At 40.6% G+C, this 16,120-nt stretch overlaps 1 protein-coding gene across 9 annotated transcripts in view; it reads left to right on the forward strand.

Moving 5' to 3' along the window:
• The window catches only part of dnmt3ab (DNA (cytosine-5-)-methyltransferase 3 alpha b), a 52,281-nt gene that overhangs the window by 18,901 nt on the left and 17,260 nt on the right, over positions 1 to 16,120 (forward strand). For 6 of the 9 annotated variants that reach the window (XM_085258317.1, XM_085258314.1, XM_085258319.1 and 3 more), the window contains exons 5-14: positions 219 to 265; positions 904 to 1,050; positions 10,722 to 11,102; positions 11,691 to 11,849; positions 12,101 to 12,208; positions 12,829 to 12,985; positions 13,148 to 13,294; positions 13,936 to 13,980; positions 15,126 to 15,205; positions 15,356 to 15,468. In XM_085258317.1, the coding sequence (XP_085114443.1) occupies positions 219 to 265; positions 904 to 1,050; positions 10,722 to 11,102; positions 11,691 to 11,849; positions 12,101 to 12,208; positions 12,829 to 12,985; positions 13,148 to 13,294; positions 13,936 to 13,980; positions 15,126 to 15,205; positions 15,356 to 15,468 (1,384 nt within the window). The remainder of the gene's footprint in view (positions 1 to 218; positions 266 to 903; positions 1,051 to 10,721; positions 11,103 to 11,690; positions 11,850 to 12,100; positions 12,209 to 12,828; positions 12,986 to 13,147; positions 13,295 to 13,935; positions 13,981 to 15,125; positions 15,206 to 15,355; positions 15,469 to 16,120) is intronic. The other 3 variants (XM_085258322.1, XM_085258321.1, XM_085258323.1) reach the window with 1 other exon arrangement.

The following is a 16,120-nucleotide window of genomic DNA, read 5'->3' on the forward strand; positions in this document are numbered from 1 at the left end:
GTTCAGAGTGGCTATGGTATCTTTCAGCAGTTTATTAACTTGACTTTAATTTGATCAAACACGTCATTTATGGGGGTCAGATTAATATATGTATAATATGGCTCAGTGATGGACGAGAGCTCACTGAAGCTCAACATTGATACAGCGAAAGCCGATGCCAGCTCCCTCTCTCTTATGAATGATTCAGGCCATCCATTGTGTCACTGTCTTCTCTCTAGATGTGGAGCACAAGGAGGAGGATGGGAGTGATGCGGTAAAGACTGAGGTAAGATTTCTGTCCTGTTGTGTCTTTATTCTTTGGTTAATGTAGCTAAGGTGACTGTCCCACGTTGCAGAAGTGTAGCTTCATTTATTGAAGTGGGTGAATTACTTTGCTCGTGTCAAACCAGAAGTCAAACCGGTTGGGTTCTGAACTGAACATGGCAAAAATGAGAAGCTATTCCTTTAAACTTACTCATTAAACTTTTGCCACATGCCTTCCCATAAATGGAGCAAAGAAGCCTACACTGTATCAGCACCATTACACAAGTGGAGGCTATTTGTTTTCTTGCCTTTGGACTTATGAAAGAAATGGTACCTGATGGTGTATAAATTTGAAATATCAAATACACTTGGGAGCTTGTTGTATAAGTCGGTATTGTTGGCCTTGAGTCTGTTAGACATGGTGACATCATTTCTTCCTGCCTGACCAATCACCAGCATGCGAGACATCATATTTTTAGCAATGTAGTTAACCCCATCTTAAGTTTATTATTACCCAGTTGTTACCTAAATTGTTAATTTGCAGGTTGTAGCGACAGATCAGTCATTTTACTACAAATCTGGATGCTTCCTTATGACAGAAACTCTCAGAAGAAGAATCAAAAACAAATAGCTAACTTTTTTTTTTAACGCCTTAAACAGGGAGGTCGAGGCAGGCTGCGAGGGGGAGTTGGTTGGGAGATCAGCCTTCGTCAGAGGCCCATGCCCAGAATAACCTTCCAGGCTGGTGACCCTTATTACATTAGCAAGAGGACCAGAGAGGAGTTGCTGGCCAAGTGGAAGATGGAGGTGAGTACCCCAGCTCTGTCCCAGCCACCACAGACGGCAGGATGAGTGACAGGCGTTGACTAAAGCCGCCAGGGTAAAAGACAGAGCTCGTAGTGCATTCATGCTCTGCCAAGTGTATTTGATGGGTCATTTGATATCTCATGAAGGTACCATTTATTTCAGTGGATTTCCAGGCCTTTCTGGCTCAGTAGGCTCCTGTGTCTCCTGGCTTAGTTCTTGTGTCTTGCATTTGCAGAGAAGAAATCACACACAGCTGTGTAAATAGCATTCGTTTGGTGTGTTGATATGATTCATGCCTCCTGGATGAAAATGTGTTACATTTCGATTTGCATCATTCTGACTGCTTTTGGTGTGTTGAAGCTGAGCCAGCCAATGCAGTCTCCTAAGGACAGATTTTCCCTCTGTCTTTGTTAATATCGAATGTACTTTTAATTGGCTAGATCAGACTAAGTTTAGATTTAAGAAATGGTGTTTAAAAATTAAAGAAGTCCAGTGTGAGGATGATCTTGTAAGAGTAGTATTTTCAAAGCTTTCGCAGATGCTTATATATGGCACGGGTTCATAATTTAATGGGAAAGGATTCAGGAGTAAAAAAAGTAATTATCAGCATATTAACCCATTTTCTTCCTGTGTATTCAGTCAAATAGAAAAAAGTAGTGTATTATAGATGCACTTAAAAAAATTCTAGCAATGTATTTGTAAGGTTGTTAACAACTTGATGTGAAGACACTGCTTGACTCTGCCCACCATCTGCAGCTGTGCTGTGTACTTTGCTATTTGTACTGCAGAACGTATTATAGACAAAGTCAGAGTTCCTCTGCTGGACAAACACCAGCCGACTTTACTGCTTTGAAACGTAATCACAGTAGCAATCATTTCATCTTTCAACCCAACAGTTGCAGAGTAAATTTAATTTGTATATATAGCTATATGTAGCACTAAATCATAACAACAATCGCCTCAAGGTGTTTTGTATTTTAAAGTAAAGCCCCCCTGACAGTATTGCCAAATCAAACATACTGAGCAACCAGCTGTAGCAATCCCTATTGAATAATGGGGCTGCCGAAAGTAGATTTTATAGTGGCATGTAAATGCATCATGAGTCGAAAAGAAGCACTCAGTGCATCATGGGAAGTCCCCCAGCAGCTTCAGTTGGTAGCAGCATAACTAAGGCCTCAGTCGCACAGGTCTTCAGACAGGTTGGCAACCCCCTGCCAATCTCCAGTCGGTAGAGAAAAATGTGTATGCCCTGACAGGTTGCTGAGTGGTTCCTCGAGGTTGCTGGCTGCTACTGGGTGAGATTGGATGCAAAGAAGGTGCTGCATCAAAAACCTAATTGGTTTGTTCAGCAGCAGATTTCTGTGGCTGTGGTTGCATGGATTTGCAAACATGTGGTTGCAAAACTTGAAAAGGTTCTACTTTTGCAAAGTGCAAAAGTAGAACTTTTGCTATTCAAGTAAAAGTTGTCCCTTTTTGCTGAAACCAACACACTTCAAAAGATGCAACTTTTACTGTGAAAATAAATGGTTTCCTTTTTATTGTTTGCATTCCACTCTTCACAGACTCCCTATGGTTTAGCATGTAGTTGGAGTGCTTTTAGACAAGCTGACCTCTTCTGTATGGGCGACTGCAGCGAAATACTAGCAACCAAAGCAGTTGTAAGAAATTTTTTTGCATGTCATCATCTTTTTGATTAATTACATATATATTTTTTCTGACCAGGCGGTCGCCATTCAGTCTCTAGGAGATTAATGGAAGGTCCAGGGTCACCGAGTACAGCGCTAACTCTAAGCTTTATCAAATATGATAGTTAGAGAGCATGCTTGTTTACCAAATGCAAACTGGGAGGTTCCACAGGTGAAGTGCCTGAAAGCTGAAGGGTCTGCCTCCCATTCTACTTTTAGTCTACACTCTGAGAGTGAACTGCTCTAATACAAAAAAATATGTTGGAGGCCAATGATTCAGGACTTTGTCAGAATAAGGATTTCAAAGTCATTCCTGAATTTAGAAGGAAGCCAATAAAGAGAAGCTGAAATAGGAGAAATATGATCTGTTTTTATGGTCCCTGATAGTACTCTTGCTGAATCAAACAGCATTTGCAAACCAGGAATTTCCACTTGTCTAATTTTACTGTTGGATGATGTTGCATTGTGGTACAGTTGGCCTTCCTTTTTTTCTTATTTTTGCCAGAACCAGTGGCCACTTCCAAATAAAGGAGGGGATTTTTACGCAGGTTTTATGAAGACCTCTGTGCTACCTGTTAACACACTTCAAACAATATTTTATATCCATTAACTACACTCAGAACAATCACACAGCTTGCTCTTTTATCTTCTGGCAAATATTTATCCTTGATTTTTCTTTTTAGAACATTTATCATCTGTGAATGATGATAGATCATCCTTCATCATTGTAAAATTCTCCACATTGCTTACTTAATCCTCATAGTAATGTGATGGCACCTACCTTCATCTGTTACATAATGGGGAGTCTTCCATTTCTTCTGCTGCTCGCTTCTCCCTCTGCTCTCCTCGGGACCGTAAAAGTGTCTCCAGAGAGAAAATATTGCCAAATTAGTCCTACGAGTGAAATGTCATAAAATACAAAGTGGGTAGTTCACATTTTCCAAACAGAGGTGGATACTCTTGAAGAAGTAGCTGTACAAGACAGGGATTTATGGGGATTTGCAAGATGCAAATTTTGAATGTACCTGCTCCCCCCCCCTTCCCCATCCTTTTCTTATCTGGCTTTTTGCAAGCTTTGAACTCATTTGCATAAAAGGGTGATTTGTTTTGACATAAAAGCTCTTTCTTGATATGATTCATATCCCGTAATTTTGGTTCTGCTCTTGCTACAAAGATCTTTGCTGTTGCATTCTGCTGCAACAGGGGCCATATGTTGTTGAAAGGCTGTCTTGCACTTTCTCCAGGATCCCTGTTTGTTTCATTTGCCCTGTGTTACAGTGGACTTCTCGGTCTCTCCCTCTCCTTTTCCCTGCTCCATTCTTCCAAGGACCCCTCCCCCAGCTATGGAAATGAACTCTGTGCTATGGATATGAGGGTGAAGATGAGGTTTGCAGCAAATTTCCAACCCTGCTTGCAAGAGAGCCTCTTGGCTCCTTGCCAAAACTTTGCAAGTCCTCTCTAGCCAACCAGCGTTCCTGTCGGCAATCACCTGACCCTGAATTCCCAGACAAAGAAATGTTCATGCTTTCTTTTTTTAAGCGATCTCTCCTACGCCAAGAGTGGGGGTGGAAAAAAAACTTCAGCCCCACACTGGATTATGAGGGTTGCACGCTGGCGTGTATGGGTATGTGCACTGCATTGTTTGTTTGATAACACAGGGGGATAGTGTGCATGTCTGATTAGCCTGCTTACAGCGAGGCGAATATGCTGACTTCAGGTATTTCCACGAGAATTGTTGTGGACCATCTGCTCTGCACGGCTTAAAGGGAAACGTCTCTTTAAAAAGGAAGAGGGAGCAGGGAGCTTTAGCCGTGTTTGGGAAAAAGTTGATTGGCATGAAAAAAACTTTTTCCCCTGGGTTGAATACTTGCTCAAACTATTTCCTGCTTCAGAGCAGCAGCTAGAAATGTTAGAATAGCATTGTTTTTAGAGGTGAAGTATATTTAACTTTTGAAAAAAATGTTTGTTTTTTATTTCCTCAGTGCCGGTATCCTTCACCTTACATAACATGCACCTAGAAAAAGTGTGAAGTGAAGCCCTTTTCTTCCTATCTTTGTGCACTTTGTTCTGTTTGACTCCTAACATAGATTACTGTAAAAACTCAATCCCTTAGAAATATTTTAAGTGGCTTTTTTTGTTAACAACTCTAGTTGTGGATTAATGGAGAAGTTGATTTATGTATTCATGGGTAGCTCTGTAAAATTCCTAATTATCTCTTAAAGGGATGTAATACAATGAGAAACAGATGGCCTTTTTTAAAACGTATTTTCTGGGCGATGTGACCCCCCGCACCCCCTCTTCCGAGGACACTCATGTTGTAGGGATCAGTGCTAAAAACAGCCTAATGAAAGCAGTAGCCGCTGAACCTGACATTTGTGCATTTTTGCAAAGTATTTCCACGCTAAAAGCTTTTTCAAAGCTTAGGATCAGATTATTCTCCATTTGGAGTTAACTACACCTGTTGTGGCTTTAGTTTTTATTATTTTGCTGCAGTTCTGCTCAGCAGATAAGCTTAGGTCTTTGCACTGAAAAGACATCTCACTGCATTATCCATCACACAGTCACACAAATGAGTCCCCGCTGTGCCTCCCCTGCCTGTTGCGCATGACAGACTACTGCATTCAAAGGTCACACTCTTTTGTGTTGTTTCAAAGGCTCAGTGTAATTTTTGTGACAGTGTATTTCGTCTAATGTTTAGGATACCTGATTGTTTTGACTAAATGGCATTTTTTCTTGAAGTTTTAACACGCTTCTCTCTGTAATCAGATTTGATTTTCTCTTTGTAGCTGGATCATATTATTTTTAACATGCACAGTGTTGTTTCATCTCAGCAACTGCACTTTTAAATCTTTGACCCGTAAATACTGAGACGTCTATAACTTGTAAAGTTAATAACCATATAATAGACAGTTGCTGACTGCAGCTATGCAGTAAAAGTGACCTTTTTGTTAACAAGTGCTGCCAGATTTGATAGTAAAGTATCATCTGCACACCCCAGAGACCAATATCACTTCTCTTTTTTTTCTTCCTCCGTTGCAGTGCACTCTGTCACCCCTTGAGCCCTCAGGGTATCATGCAGCACAGCCTCTAAGTCTGATTATCCCTTATTGTGCGCCCAACATGTCTCCACAGTCTGCCAGGGGCCTGCAGAGCTTCTGTTTTCTCTCTGCTCATAACAAAGTCCACGATCACTGGAAGCTTAGTCTTGCATGATACTTTAGAACATTTAACATAGTTTTTTGGAGGGTGGGGGAAGGGGGATTGTGTAGTTGTTTTCAGCACATTTATTTTGCAGTGTTTTTACAACTACAGTATGTCTGCTGTCATTTTTGGTATTGTTGTTCAGCACGGCGTGACAGCGGATATATGGTATTTCTGGTATCTGGTATTTCTAAGCTGTCAGTGACGGGCAGGCGTGTGTAAGTGATAAAGACCGCATTGTGTCTCTGCTACCTCCTTTCGTATTTTCCCCTTTAGACTCTGAGGGCCTGTCTTGCTGGTGGAGCTGCACACACACTGTGAGGCCCCCAAAAGGGGGCAAGACAAATATCTGGTTCTTATAGCCACTGTACTTTCTCTCCTCCCCCCACTGGCATTTTCAGCGTCACTTTCTCATTGGCTCCGAGGAGAAGGAGTCATGGAGACAGCCGAGTCCTAAAAACACAAAAACGAATGCAGGAAAAAGGTGCTTCATTGGCTTTTACAGATAACTCTGTATACCTGCAATTACCAGTCAACAAATATGAAGAAACTCACTGTGCCAGTTTAATTCATTAAACCAAGACTAACTAACCTTCCAGTTAGTCTTAAGTCAGCTCATTTCGTCACAGCTACACCAGTGACTGCCCTCCTCACTTGCCCATAACAACACGGATTATTCCACCACAAACTATGTCAGCTTAACTGGCATTTGGTAGTTTTTGTATTTTACCAACTGGAACCGCACATTCACGCAGGGCTCTCGAACACTAACTTCAGTGTTCTTGTACTGGAGCCAAGAGGCCTAACACATATGGCCGAGGGCTTTGAACCATCCATCCCGCACTACAGTACAGATATTTATAAACCACAGCAGAGCCTCTTGATTGAAGAGCACATGTTTCTACTCTTCTGCGCCGACACCCCTCCCCATGCTCGGCACTACCTCCCCTTAAAGGCACTATTGTTTACTAGTCACACTGGGGGAGAGGACGGAGCGTTGTGCTATACTCTCTCTCAGCCTCTCTGCTGTTTGACTTTTTTTCCTCCTCTTCCCACAGAGCCTCTGAGTGAGATATGAGAACCTGAGAAACACTTGAGCAAAAGTAAGCACAGCTGTGCAGCACTGCTCTCACGTGGAGCCTATAGTATGACCAGCACGTGTTTACATATGGTACTGCATATATTCTGTGTGTGACAAAGGAAAAGAAAGAAAGGAAGAAGAAAGTTAGCACGTGTTCGCAGTACAGCCCTACTGGGTGTGTGTTTGAGAGAGAGAGAGAGAGCGAGAGAGAGCGAGAGAGAGAGAGACATCAGAATGAGTGCAGCTGTTGGGGATTTGCTGTGAGAGGCTTAAGTCCCGGCTGTGTCTCGTCCTCTCTGATCGACCTAGCGGTTCAGTGTCAGGTACCACAAACCAAGTGAACGATACACTGCAGGTCTGTACACTATAGAGTTATTGTATTCAGTGCTGCTGATGAATAGGTCTCACACGCAGAGATAAAGACGCGTTTGCAAAGGCTACCATTCTGCATTTACACAGCAGAAATGAGGCGTGCCTCTTATGTTCTATAGCTAAATAGCTTCAAATCCGTCAGCCTCTGTACAGCTATATCTATATCTGAGGGAAGCATTTCATGCATGACCAGATTTATGGAAGACTGGGCTGCGTAACAAATTGTTACCCTTGTGAGTAAAAAACTGTGTCCATAGAAGTTGTTGGCAGTTTTACTGCTTCTCGGATGAGAGGTGAAACGTCTTCAAGCAACTTAAAGAAGTCCAGACGCTTTTCTTTGCAAGCTCCTTTGACTACGATGACCTGGATGACTGAGAACCTTCACAGACATTTTGGCAGTTTTACATTTTTATTTATTTATTTTTTTTTACTTCTTTGATATATTGCGTTTATATTTCCTTGAGGTTAGTAAGACCCCCCCCCCCAAAAAAAAAAACAAAACAACAAAAAACAAAAAGAAACATCACACCACCCCCTATAAGCAAGCACTTTGTGACAGTAGGAAGGAAATACACTCTTCTAACATGAGGAAACCTTTACCACAAGCAGGATCAGGAAGGGGCAGCCATCTGCTGTGACCGGTTGGGCATGACAGGAGGAAGACAGGACAAAAGATTCATGATGGGAGAGATATTTAATAATTAATAAAGATTAAATGTGATTTAGTGATGTATTAACAGAGGTACTGAAAACAGACTGAATGAGCAACAGGAAGCCCCCCCTAGCAGCCTAAGCCTGTTGCAGCATTACTAAAGAAGGGTTCAGTGTCACCTGATCCATCCCTTGCAGCGTTCAGGATCAACTGAAGGCTCTTCAAGGAGTTTTTAAAGCAACCTGATTATAACGAATTACAGTAGCTCAGCCTAGAAGTGAGGCACAGGTTACACATCATTTATCTACCTTTGTTTATTTTCAATTAATTTTTTAACTTGAAAATGTCAAACTGTGCCTATTTTTGTGGTTTAAGAATGTTGCAAATTGATAAATACTCACATAAAGGACGTTGGTAAATGATTAAGCTTCAGTTTAACACTTCAGTAGGTTGTCCATCAAACACAAACCACACAGTGTTATCAGGCTAAAGGGTCGCACACCCATGTTTAGCTGCAAAGCGTGGGGGTTTCTGCTCTGATAGCCAAGAGGTATGTTATATGAGGATTTGGTTCAAATAAGCTAGATTTTTCACAGCGTTTTGAGAAATATTGTAGTAAATGAAGTTAAGACAGCAAATATTTGAAATCTTGATGTTTCATCATTGCTTGGCTGATTTTTTTTTTTTTTTTTGCAAGTACCTGGGTTTCCTGTGCTTCATTACATATCTTGACAAGTTGGTGGGGTATTAGTTAAGTTATTAGCTAGTGCTACCATGCTGAAAAAGACAGCTGCTAATTAGCGCCAAGTAACATATAAACAAAGTATCACTCACCAAAACTGGTGCTCAGAATTTTTGAAAAGGTACAATTATTTGCACAGCAAGTCAGTATTTGTCACACAGTTGTAGGGCTGGGAGATATGGCCTAAAATCCATATCATGGTATAATTTGAAGCATGTGCGGTAACGATATATATTGCGATATATTCTTTTCTTCTGTATAATGTATTTTACAAAGTATAAGGCACACTTAAAATCCTTTAATTTTCTCAAAAATCGACAGTGTGCCTTATGTATGAATTCTGGTTGTGCTTACTGACCTCAAACAGATTTTATGTGGTACACGGCGCTCAAAAATCTGTCAAAAATGCTTTAGTACGACTTTGGTAAGCTATGAAGCCACACCGCCTCGGAGCATTACGGCTACCGTAGTCAGGAGCCTGGTAATCTGGGTCCAAAACTCCATCTGCTTCAGGTCCCAAAGTCAAAGGAACACTGCGGCATTACTGACAGTTAAAAACTGTCTAAATTATTTCATCTTTAATAAAATGATCAGCGTTGCTGCTTTACCAGTTGTAACAATTAAGTTTAACATCCAGGCATCCATGAAAACAGAATTTATTAAATTCAACGGAGTTAGAAGTTAGCAGGAAGTTAGCTCGCTGGTTTCCACCTAAACATGACATGCCATGTTCTGACTGAGAGATATCTGAAGAAATTCAAACGTACAGCTCTGCTATCACTTCCAACATAAATGAGGACAGAAAACTAAGCAGTGACGTTTGTAGGGTTACTGAAGTTGGACTAGCTGGTATATAATAATGTCCTACGTGATTGCTAGCAAAACAGCTATGTTAGCATAACATTAGCACAGTGAAGCTGAAGGATGAACGTTAACTTTTTTCCACTCGATAAAAGTTAACGTGAGGGTTCTGCTGGTTAGGGACAAATGCAATTGCATAGCAGGATGCTATAAACGGACCAAACTTCAGTCAGGAGAACAACTAAGATAATCCATCCACAATACGAGGTTAGTCATTAATATACAGCAACAACATGGGAATAGAGCAGCTGCGAGGGAATTCGGCATTAATGAATCAATGGTAGGGAAGTGGAGGAAGCGCAGTTTTTGACTTTCCTCATATTCCAGAAGTGCTTTGTCTCTTTGCTATTACTGTCGCCCGGTGTTCTGGGAATCCATCCTACCTGAAAAAACATCCTACCCAATGTTAGATGATGTTGTTTGCAGCCGCTGCAACCAGGCGCAGCTTGATAATGACACCATCAACATGTGCTATTGCGGTAGAGCGGTATAGTAAAAATCTACTGCTGGCCAAATTTATATCGTTTCTACCATATACCGTTTCTACCGCCCACCCCTACACAGTTGCATGAAAAGACACAAAATGAGAGATGCAGATGAAGTCTGGAACATAGCTAGCTGTTACAGCTCCGTCCACCTGTAATTTTAAGGCTTAATAATATTTAAAACGGAGGTGTTAACAAATCAGATCCTGCACAGCTGGTGTGAAGGCAGTAATTTTTCTATAAATACCAAAACCATGTTTTAACATGGGAGGGTATGGTTATTGAGTTGCTGTTGGAGCCAGCCTCAAATGGCCAATCCAGAAAGTGCAGCTTTGTGCTCTTACTGGTTAGCTTCATCACAAGTGGCTTCTTTTTCTTCTTTTTTCACAGTTATTCTTCAGCTGTTTGTATTAATATACAAACAGCTATGTCTGATTTGGTCACATTTATACATATTTTTTGTAAATTATATTTTTTTAAATCCTCTAATAGTGTAAATTCCTGATATCTTGATATCTAGCTTAAACTTACTTAAACTCAGTGACTGCACGCATCATGTCCTCATCTCTGTTATCACTTGGCTTTGTTTCAGGCAGAGAAAAAGGCCAAACAAATGTCAGCAATGAACGCGATGAAGGATCACGAGGATAATGAAACAGAGACCCGGAATGAAGAGGTCTCAATAATCAAACACCCACAGCCTTCAAAGCAGCAGCCGCAGCAGCAGCTGCAGCTGCAGCCGCAGCCACACACTAAGTCTCAGTCACAGCCTCAGTATCAACAGCAATCACCGCTGGTGCTGCCACAGCAACAGCAACATCTGCAACATCAGCAGCCACCTCAGCAGCAGCAACAGCAGCAACAGCCTACTGACCCAGCTTCCCCCACTGTGGCCACGACCCCAGAGCCTGTCGCCATCGAAGGAGAAGACAAGACATCCCCCAAGACTCCAGACACTGAGTCTGAGTATGAGGTAAGATCATTTTGGGTTTCCCACTGACTCGTGTCTGGTTGTAAGCTAGTCTGTACTGGATAAAGGATCCAGTTGACGGTGAGGGTTCATCTTTATCATGCAAGGTAGCCGGTCACGTTCTGGGAATGTATTCATTTCAGATATTTACATAATTTCTTCTGGGATTGTTAAGAATTCTGATTGTGACATCTGCAAACTTTAAAGGGCAAACGAAGCATTCAAATAAATGACAGGTTTTTAAATATGCACTAATTTAACGGTTATTTGGAGTAGATATGTGTAAATCAATTACTTAATTCGGCAATTATTCAACCTATTTTCATAAGCTGTACTTTTTTCATAGTTTTCTCCCACATAAAAATCCCTAGCATTGTTAATTTTATGGGAAAGTGAGTTTAGCTTTCTCAGAAAAAAAAGGTGATTTGTGATGTTGCTACGGTCACCATTTTCATATAAACTTTTTTATCTAAGCGATCTAACCATCCAAAAAGTAAAAAATATCCCTAGACAGGCTGTTGAAAAAAGGTTTCACAACTCTGCCCACAAGTCATAGCAGAGGGGATGATTTGTCTTTTCTTTTGGCTGCAGGACGGTCGTGGTTTTGGCATCGGCGAGCTGGTTTGGGGGAAGCTCCGAGGATTCTCTTGGTGGCCAGGCCGCATCGTATCCTGGTGGATGACGGGACGTAGCAGAGCTGCTGAGGGAACCAGATGGGTCATGTGGTTTGGAGATGGAAAATTCTCAGTGGTGAGTCTTTAGAGCCAACATTAATATTGCTGTTAGGTCTTTTTTTTTTTTCTTCTTCAAGCAAAACAGACGTCTGTTTATAGTGACAGCCACAGACTTTATAATGAGCTTATTGGTTTTATTTACTCAGCCAGATGATCCTTTAGAATATAAACAGAAAACTCAATGTCTGGAAAGTTTTTTTTACCTCAACACGATTCCTTTAAACATGCGGTGTAAACAATCGTTTATTTTTATGTGTATTTTCACAGGTTTGTGTAGAGAAACTATTGCCTTTAAGTTCCTTTAACAATGCCTTTCACCAACCAACTTACAACAAGCAGCCCATGTACAGGAAAGCCATCTACGAAGTCTTACAGGTGAGCATGGGAGAAGATTTTAGGGCACAGCTTTCGTTGTAGTTAAACCTTTAAACTTACAAAGCGAATGTATCTGACATTCATATTTTTTACATGTTTTCAATCTTTCATGTAAAGACTTCAATATCTGCTGTGGCATTAAACCAAAGCCTACTGACACTTAGCTTGGCATAGCATAAAGACTTGAAGTAGGGTTGAAGCAGCTGCAATGGTTCTTTAGAAAGGCCACGAATATTAACATGGCACATCTTGTTTGTGTCTTTGTGTCTTTTTGCAGATATAGAATAAGAAGTAACTTTATTCCATGTTCCCCAGTCTTTTTGAGCATCTCAGGAAGAGGGTGTTTAAGAAGCTTTATGAAAATTGCAGAAACGTTTCTGCAATTACCATAATTTGGAGAGCCAAATGCAAAAAAAACGAAGAAGTAATTTCAAAATAAGTGCTCTCAATGAGAAATTCAAGAGCAAAATTATCCAAGACGCCCCGCAGGCAGAGCCCTCTCAAATTATCCACCCATTTTAGGCATAGTATTAAACTGAATGGGACTAAAGGATCTTTACTGTAAATATCATAGAATAAGAATACATTTTTGGTGAAAAACGTTTTGAATGTGTTTGTAGGTGGCTAGCAGCCGGGCAGGAAAGGCCTTCATGGCCTGCCCTGACAGTGATGAGACAGAGACCTCAAAATCCGTGGAAATGTTAAACAAGCAGATGATTGAGTGGGCTATGACAGGATTTCAGCCCACTGGACCCAAAGGCTTGGAGCCACCAGAAGGTAAGATGACATCACTATTTTAACCCTATTTATGACCCATCTGGAAGAGTTAAAAATTGCTATATATAATGGCATAGCAGATGTATTCTATACACTTGGTAATTAAAAACATCCGCAACATTTGGTGCAATATTAATTTTTTGCTTCTGTTGTGCACCCCAGAGGAGCGTAACCCATACAAAGAAGTTTATCCTGAAATATGGGTAGAGCCAGAAGCAGCAGCCTATACACCTCCTCCAGCCAAAAAGCCTCGCAAAAGCACAGCAGAGAAACCTAAGGTCAAGGACATCATTGATGAGAGAACACGAGGTAACGTGCCTCATTTATTGGGTTATATTGGAGTCATGAACTCTGTGTCCAGCTCCTTGAGGAGGTTGCGGCGGTGTTTTACATCACTATAGTGGTCTGGGAGGTAAGGTATGGACAAGAGATCCATTAGCAAGTGACGTGAGAAGGCAAAAAGATTCAGGTTGCTCTAAAGACAATAAATAGATGCTATCTAGAAAGACAGTGCCCTGTCTTTATTACAAGTATTACTCATCCTCCGTCTCTTCCAAATGACAAAAGAAGAAAAGAAGTGTAATCACAGTGTCAAATCACAACAACAGTTGCCTTAAGGTGCTTTATAATGTAAAATAAAGATCCCATAGTAATACAAGGAAAACAGAGGAAACTCCAACAATAACATAACCAAATGTGTATTTTGACTGACCCATCAAATGATCTGTTTGTTACATTATTTCTTTATATATCATGAAAGCATTTGTGCTGTCAGGGATTATCATGATGACTGATACTTTAAGTGGTTTCTGACATGTTTGGCGAAGAAGTTTTATTTGCGTGATACCATCTTAAATTTTAGTTTTATTTATTTTTTCCTATATTTTTTTGAATTTACTTCTAAAAAAAAATGAAGGAACTAACACAGATTCTTCATTTCTCTGTGTCAGAGCGACTTGTTTATGAAGTGAGACAAAAGTGCCGCAGCTTAGAGGGTAAGTGAAATGTTCTCTGTGTGCTCTTGCTTGTAGCAACACCGAAGGGCCTCTCAGGAGGCACCGACACACCTCTTATTTGTACCTGTTGTTGACGGGCAAAGCCGATTATATGCATGCATCTGTGTTCACAAAATAACAATGAGTAAAAAGGAGGAAATGGGTTTTCTGTAATTTCATCTACCTTATTAGCAGCTTTGTTTGTTTTCTCATAACCTGATAGCTAAACTAACTAGATCTAGACCTACAGTTGTGGTCAATGTTTACACACACTTATGGTCATGAATAATAATTTGGGGCTCAAACATACATTTCATTCAGTCTCTCTTAGCAAGTTGCAGCTCAACCCTTCTGAGCCATCAGCAAGCTTCTGGAATAATTATGGCTGTATATCTGACTGGTCTTCTAGGTGGTATTGACAGAATTAATTTAAATTTGTTGGTTTTCTGGTACATAGTACACACATTTTCAATAAGGTTCAGGTTGAAGCCTTGGGAAGGCCATTCCAGAAGCTTAATTTTAGCCTGCTTTATTCATTTTAAAATCAGTTTTGATGTGTATATGGGATCGTTGCCCAGCTGGGACATCCAATTATATCAAAGCTTCAACCAGCTGTTGATTTGAGGTGAAGTTAAAGGATTGGGTGATGCTACCACCATGCTTGACAATTACCTAACAGCTGGATAGCGAAGTGTTTCTAGGTTGAAACACTCACCCTTACTACTCTAAGCATGCTTCTTGGTGTTGTTGCCTATCCTCTGTAATGCTGGCAAAGAGAAACTACCAGTCATGATCACTAATGAGAAGCTAACAGGCCTTGTCAAGTTAAAAGACATTGCAGAACCTTCAGCACCAGTTATTCAAAGATTTATACTTCTGACCATGTTTAGATAAGAGAAAATCCAAAATAAATTAAAACTAGTGCAAAGATGTATGCTGTACAATCATCCCACTCTGGAAAAATAACAGGAAATCATTAAAAGTACAAATTACCCTTCGTGTCCCATGATGAGCGTATGGAAACTTCTGACCACAACTGTATCTCATAGATATTCAAATTGTTTCACAGAGGTGTGAGTTCTGGGTGCTCACTCCTCTCAGAGCTCTGCCTGTTAAATACTAACACGGTGTTTCTCTTACTGCAGACATCTGTATCTCCTGTGGAAGTCTGAATGTTAGCCTTGAGCACCCTCTTTTTGCTGGAGGAATGTGTCAGAGTTGCAAGGTAAGCTGCGATAAAGGCTTAGACTTGGACTCAACTAGGGTGTTATTAAAAGTCACAGCAAATTTCAAAGCTCCTAATAAACAACACATATTTTAAGCAGCAACTGATGTGACCCCGTGTCTTAGAGTATATTTTGGATATTTTTTGCAGAACTGCTTCCTAGAATGTGCTTATCAATACGACGACGACGGCTACCAGTCATACTGCACTATCTGCTGCGGGGGACGAGAGGTGCTCATGTGTGGGAACAACAATTGTTGTCGGTAAGGTTTCTACCATGAGAGCCTGTGTTGCAATTACATGGATGTGCATGGAGTCTGGTAGAACTAGATTTAGTCTACATATACAGCTACACATTACCTGACCTGAGCACAGCCTTTTTTATAGTTTTGATATGCTAAGTGGTCAAGACAACAGTTGGATTTTTAAAACCATAGCTATGAGGGATTTTCTTGGTGCAAAGTTGACAGAAAGGCAACAGTAACTGAAATAACTGCTCATTACAACCGAGGTATGTAGAAGAGCATCTCTAAATTTGCAACACGTCAAACCTTGAAGCATTAGAAGCCTACAGCAGCAGAAGACCACACCAAGTGGCACTCCTGTGAGCTAAGAACAAGAAACTAAAAATAAACTGACCTTCCATAACCTAAATCTACTGTTAGTAGAGTATGAAAGGGTCTTTAAAAAAAACTTGCAATCTTTGCAAAATTCTCATATGCTTTCTTCACACCTTTATTACAGGATAATCAGCCAATTGACTTGTTCTCAAATCTCTTTGTCATAAAAAATACTCATAAAATTATTGCTTAATAAAGAACATTGTGAAGCTGTGTAGCAAATAACAGCAATATTTTTTATTTTTGAATAGGACAGTACTTGCCTCTAAATTTACAGTTGTTTTTCCAGCACAGA

Source organism: Mchenga conophoros, linkage group LG19 (assembly GCF_057382185.1).
Source record: "Mchenga conophoros isolate Kocher_MC1m ecotype Shallow Benthic linkage group LG19, M_conophoros_male_GT1.1, whole genome shotgun sequence".
Classification (NCBI taxonomy): Eukaryota; Metazoa; Chordata; class Actinopteri; order Cichliformes; family Cichlidae; genus Mchenga; species Mchenga conophoros.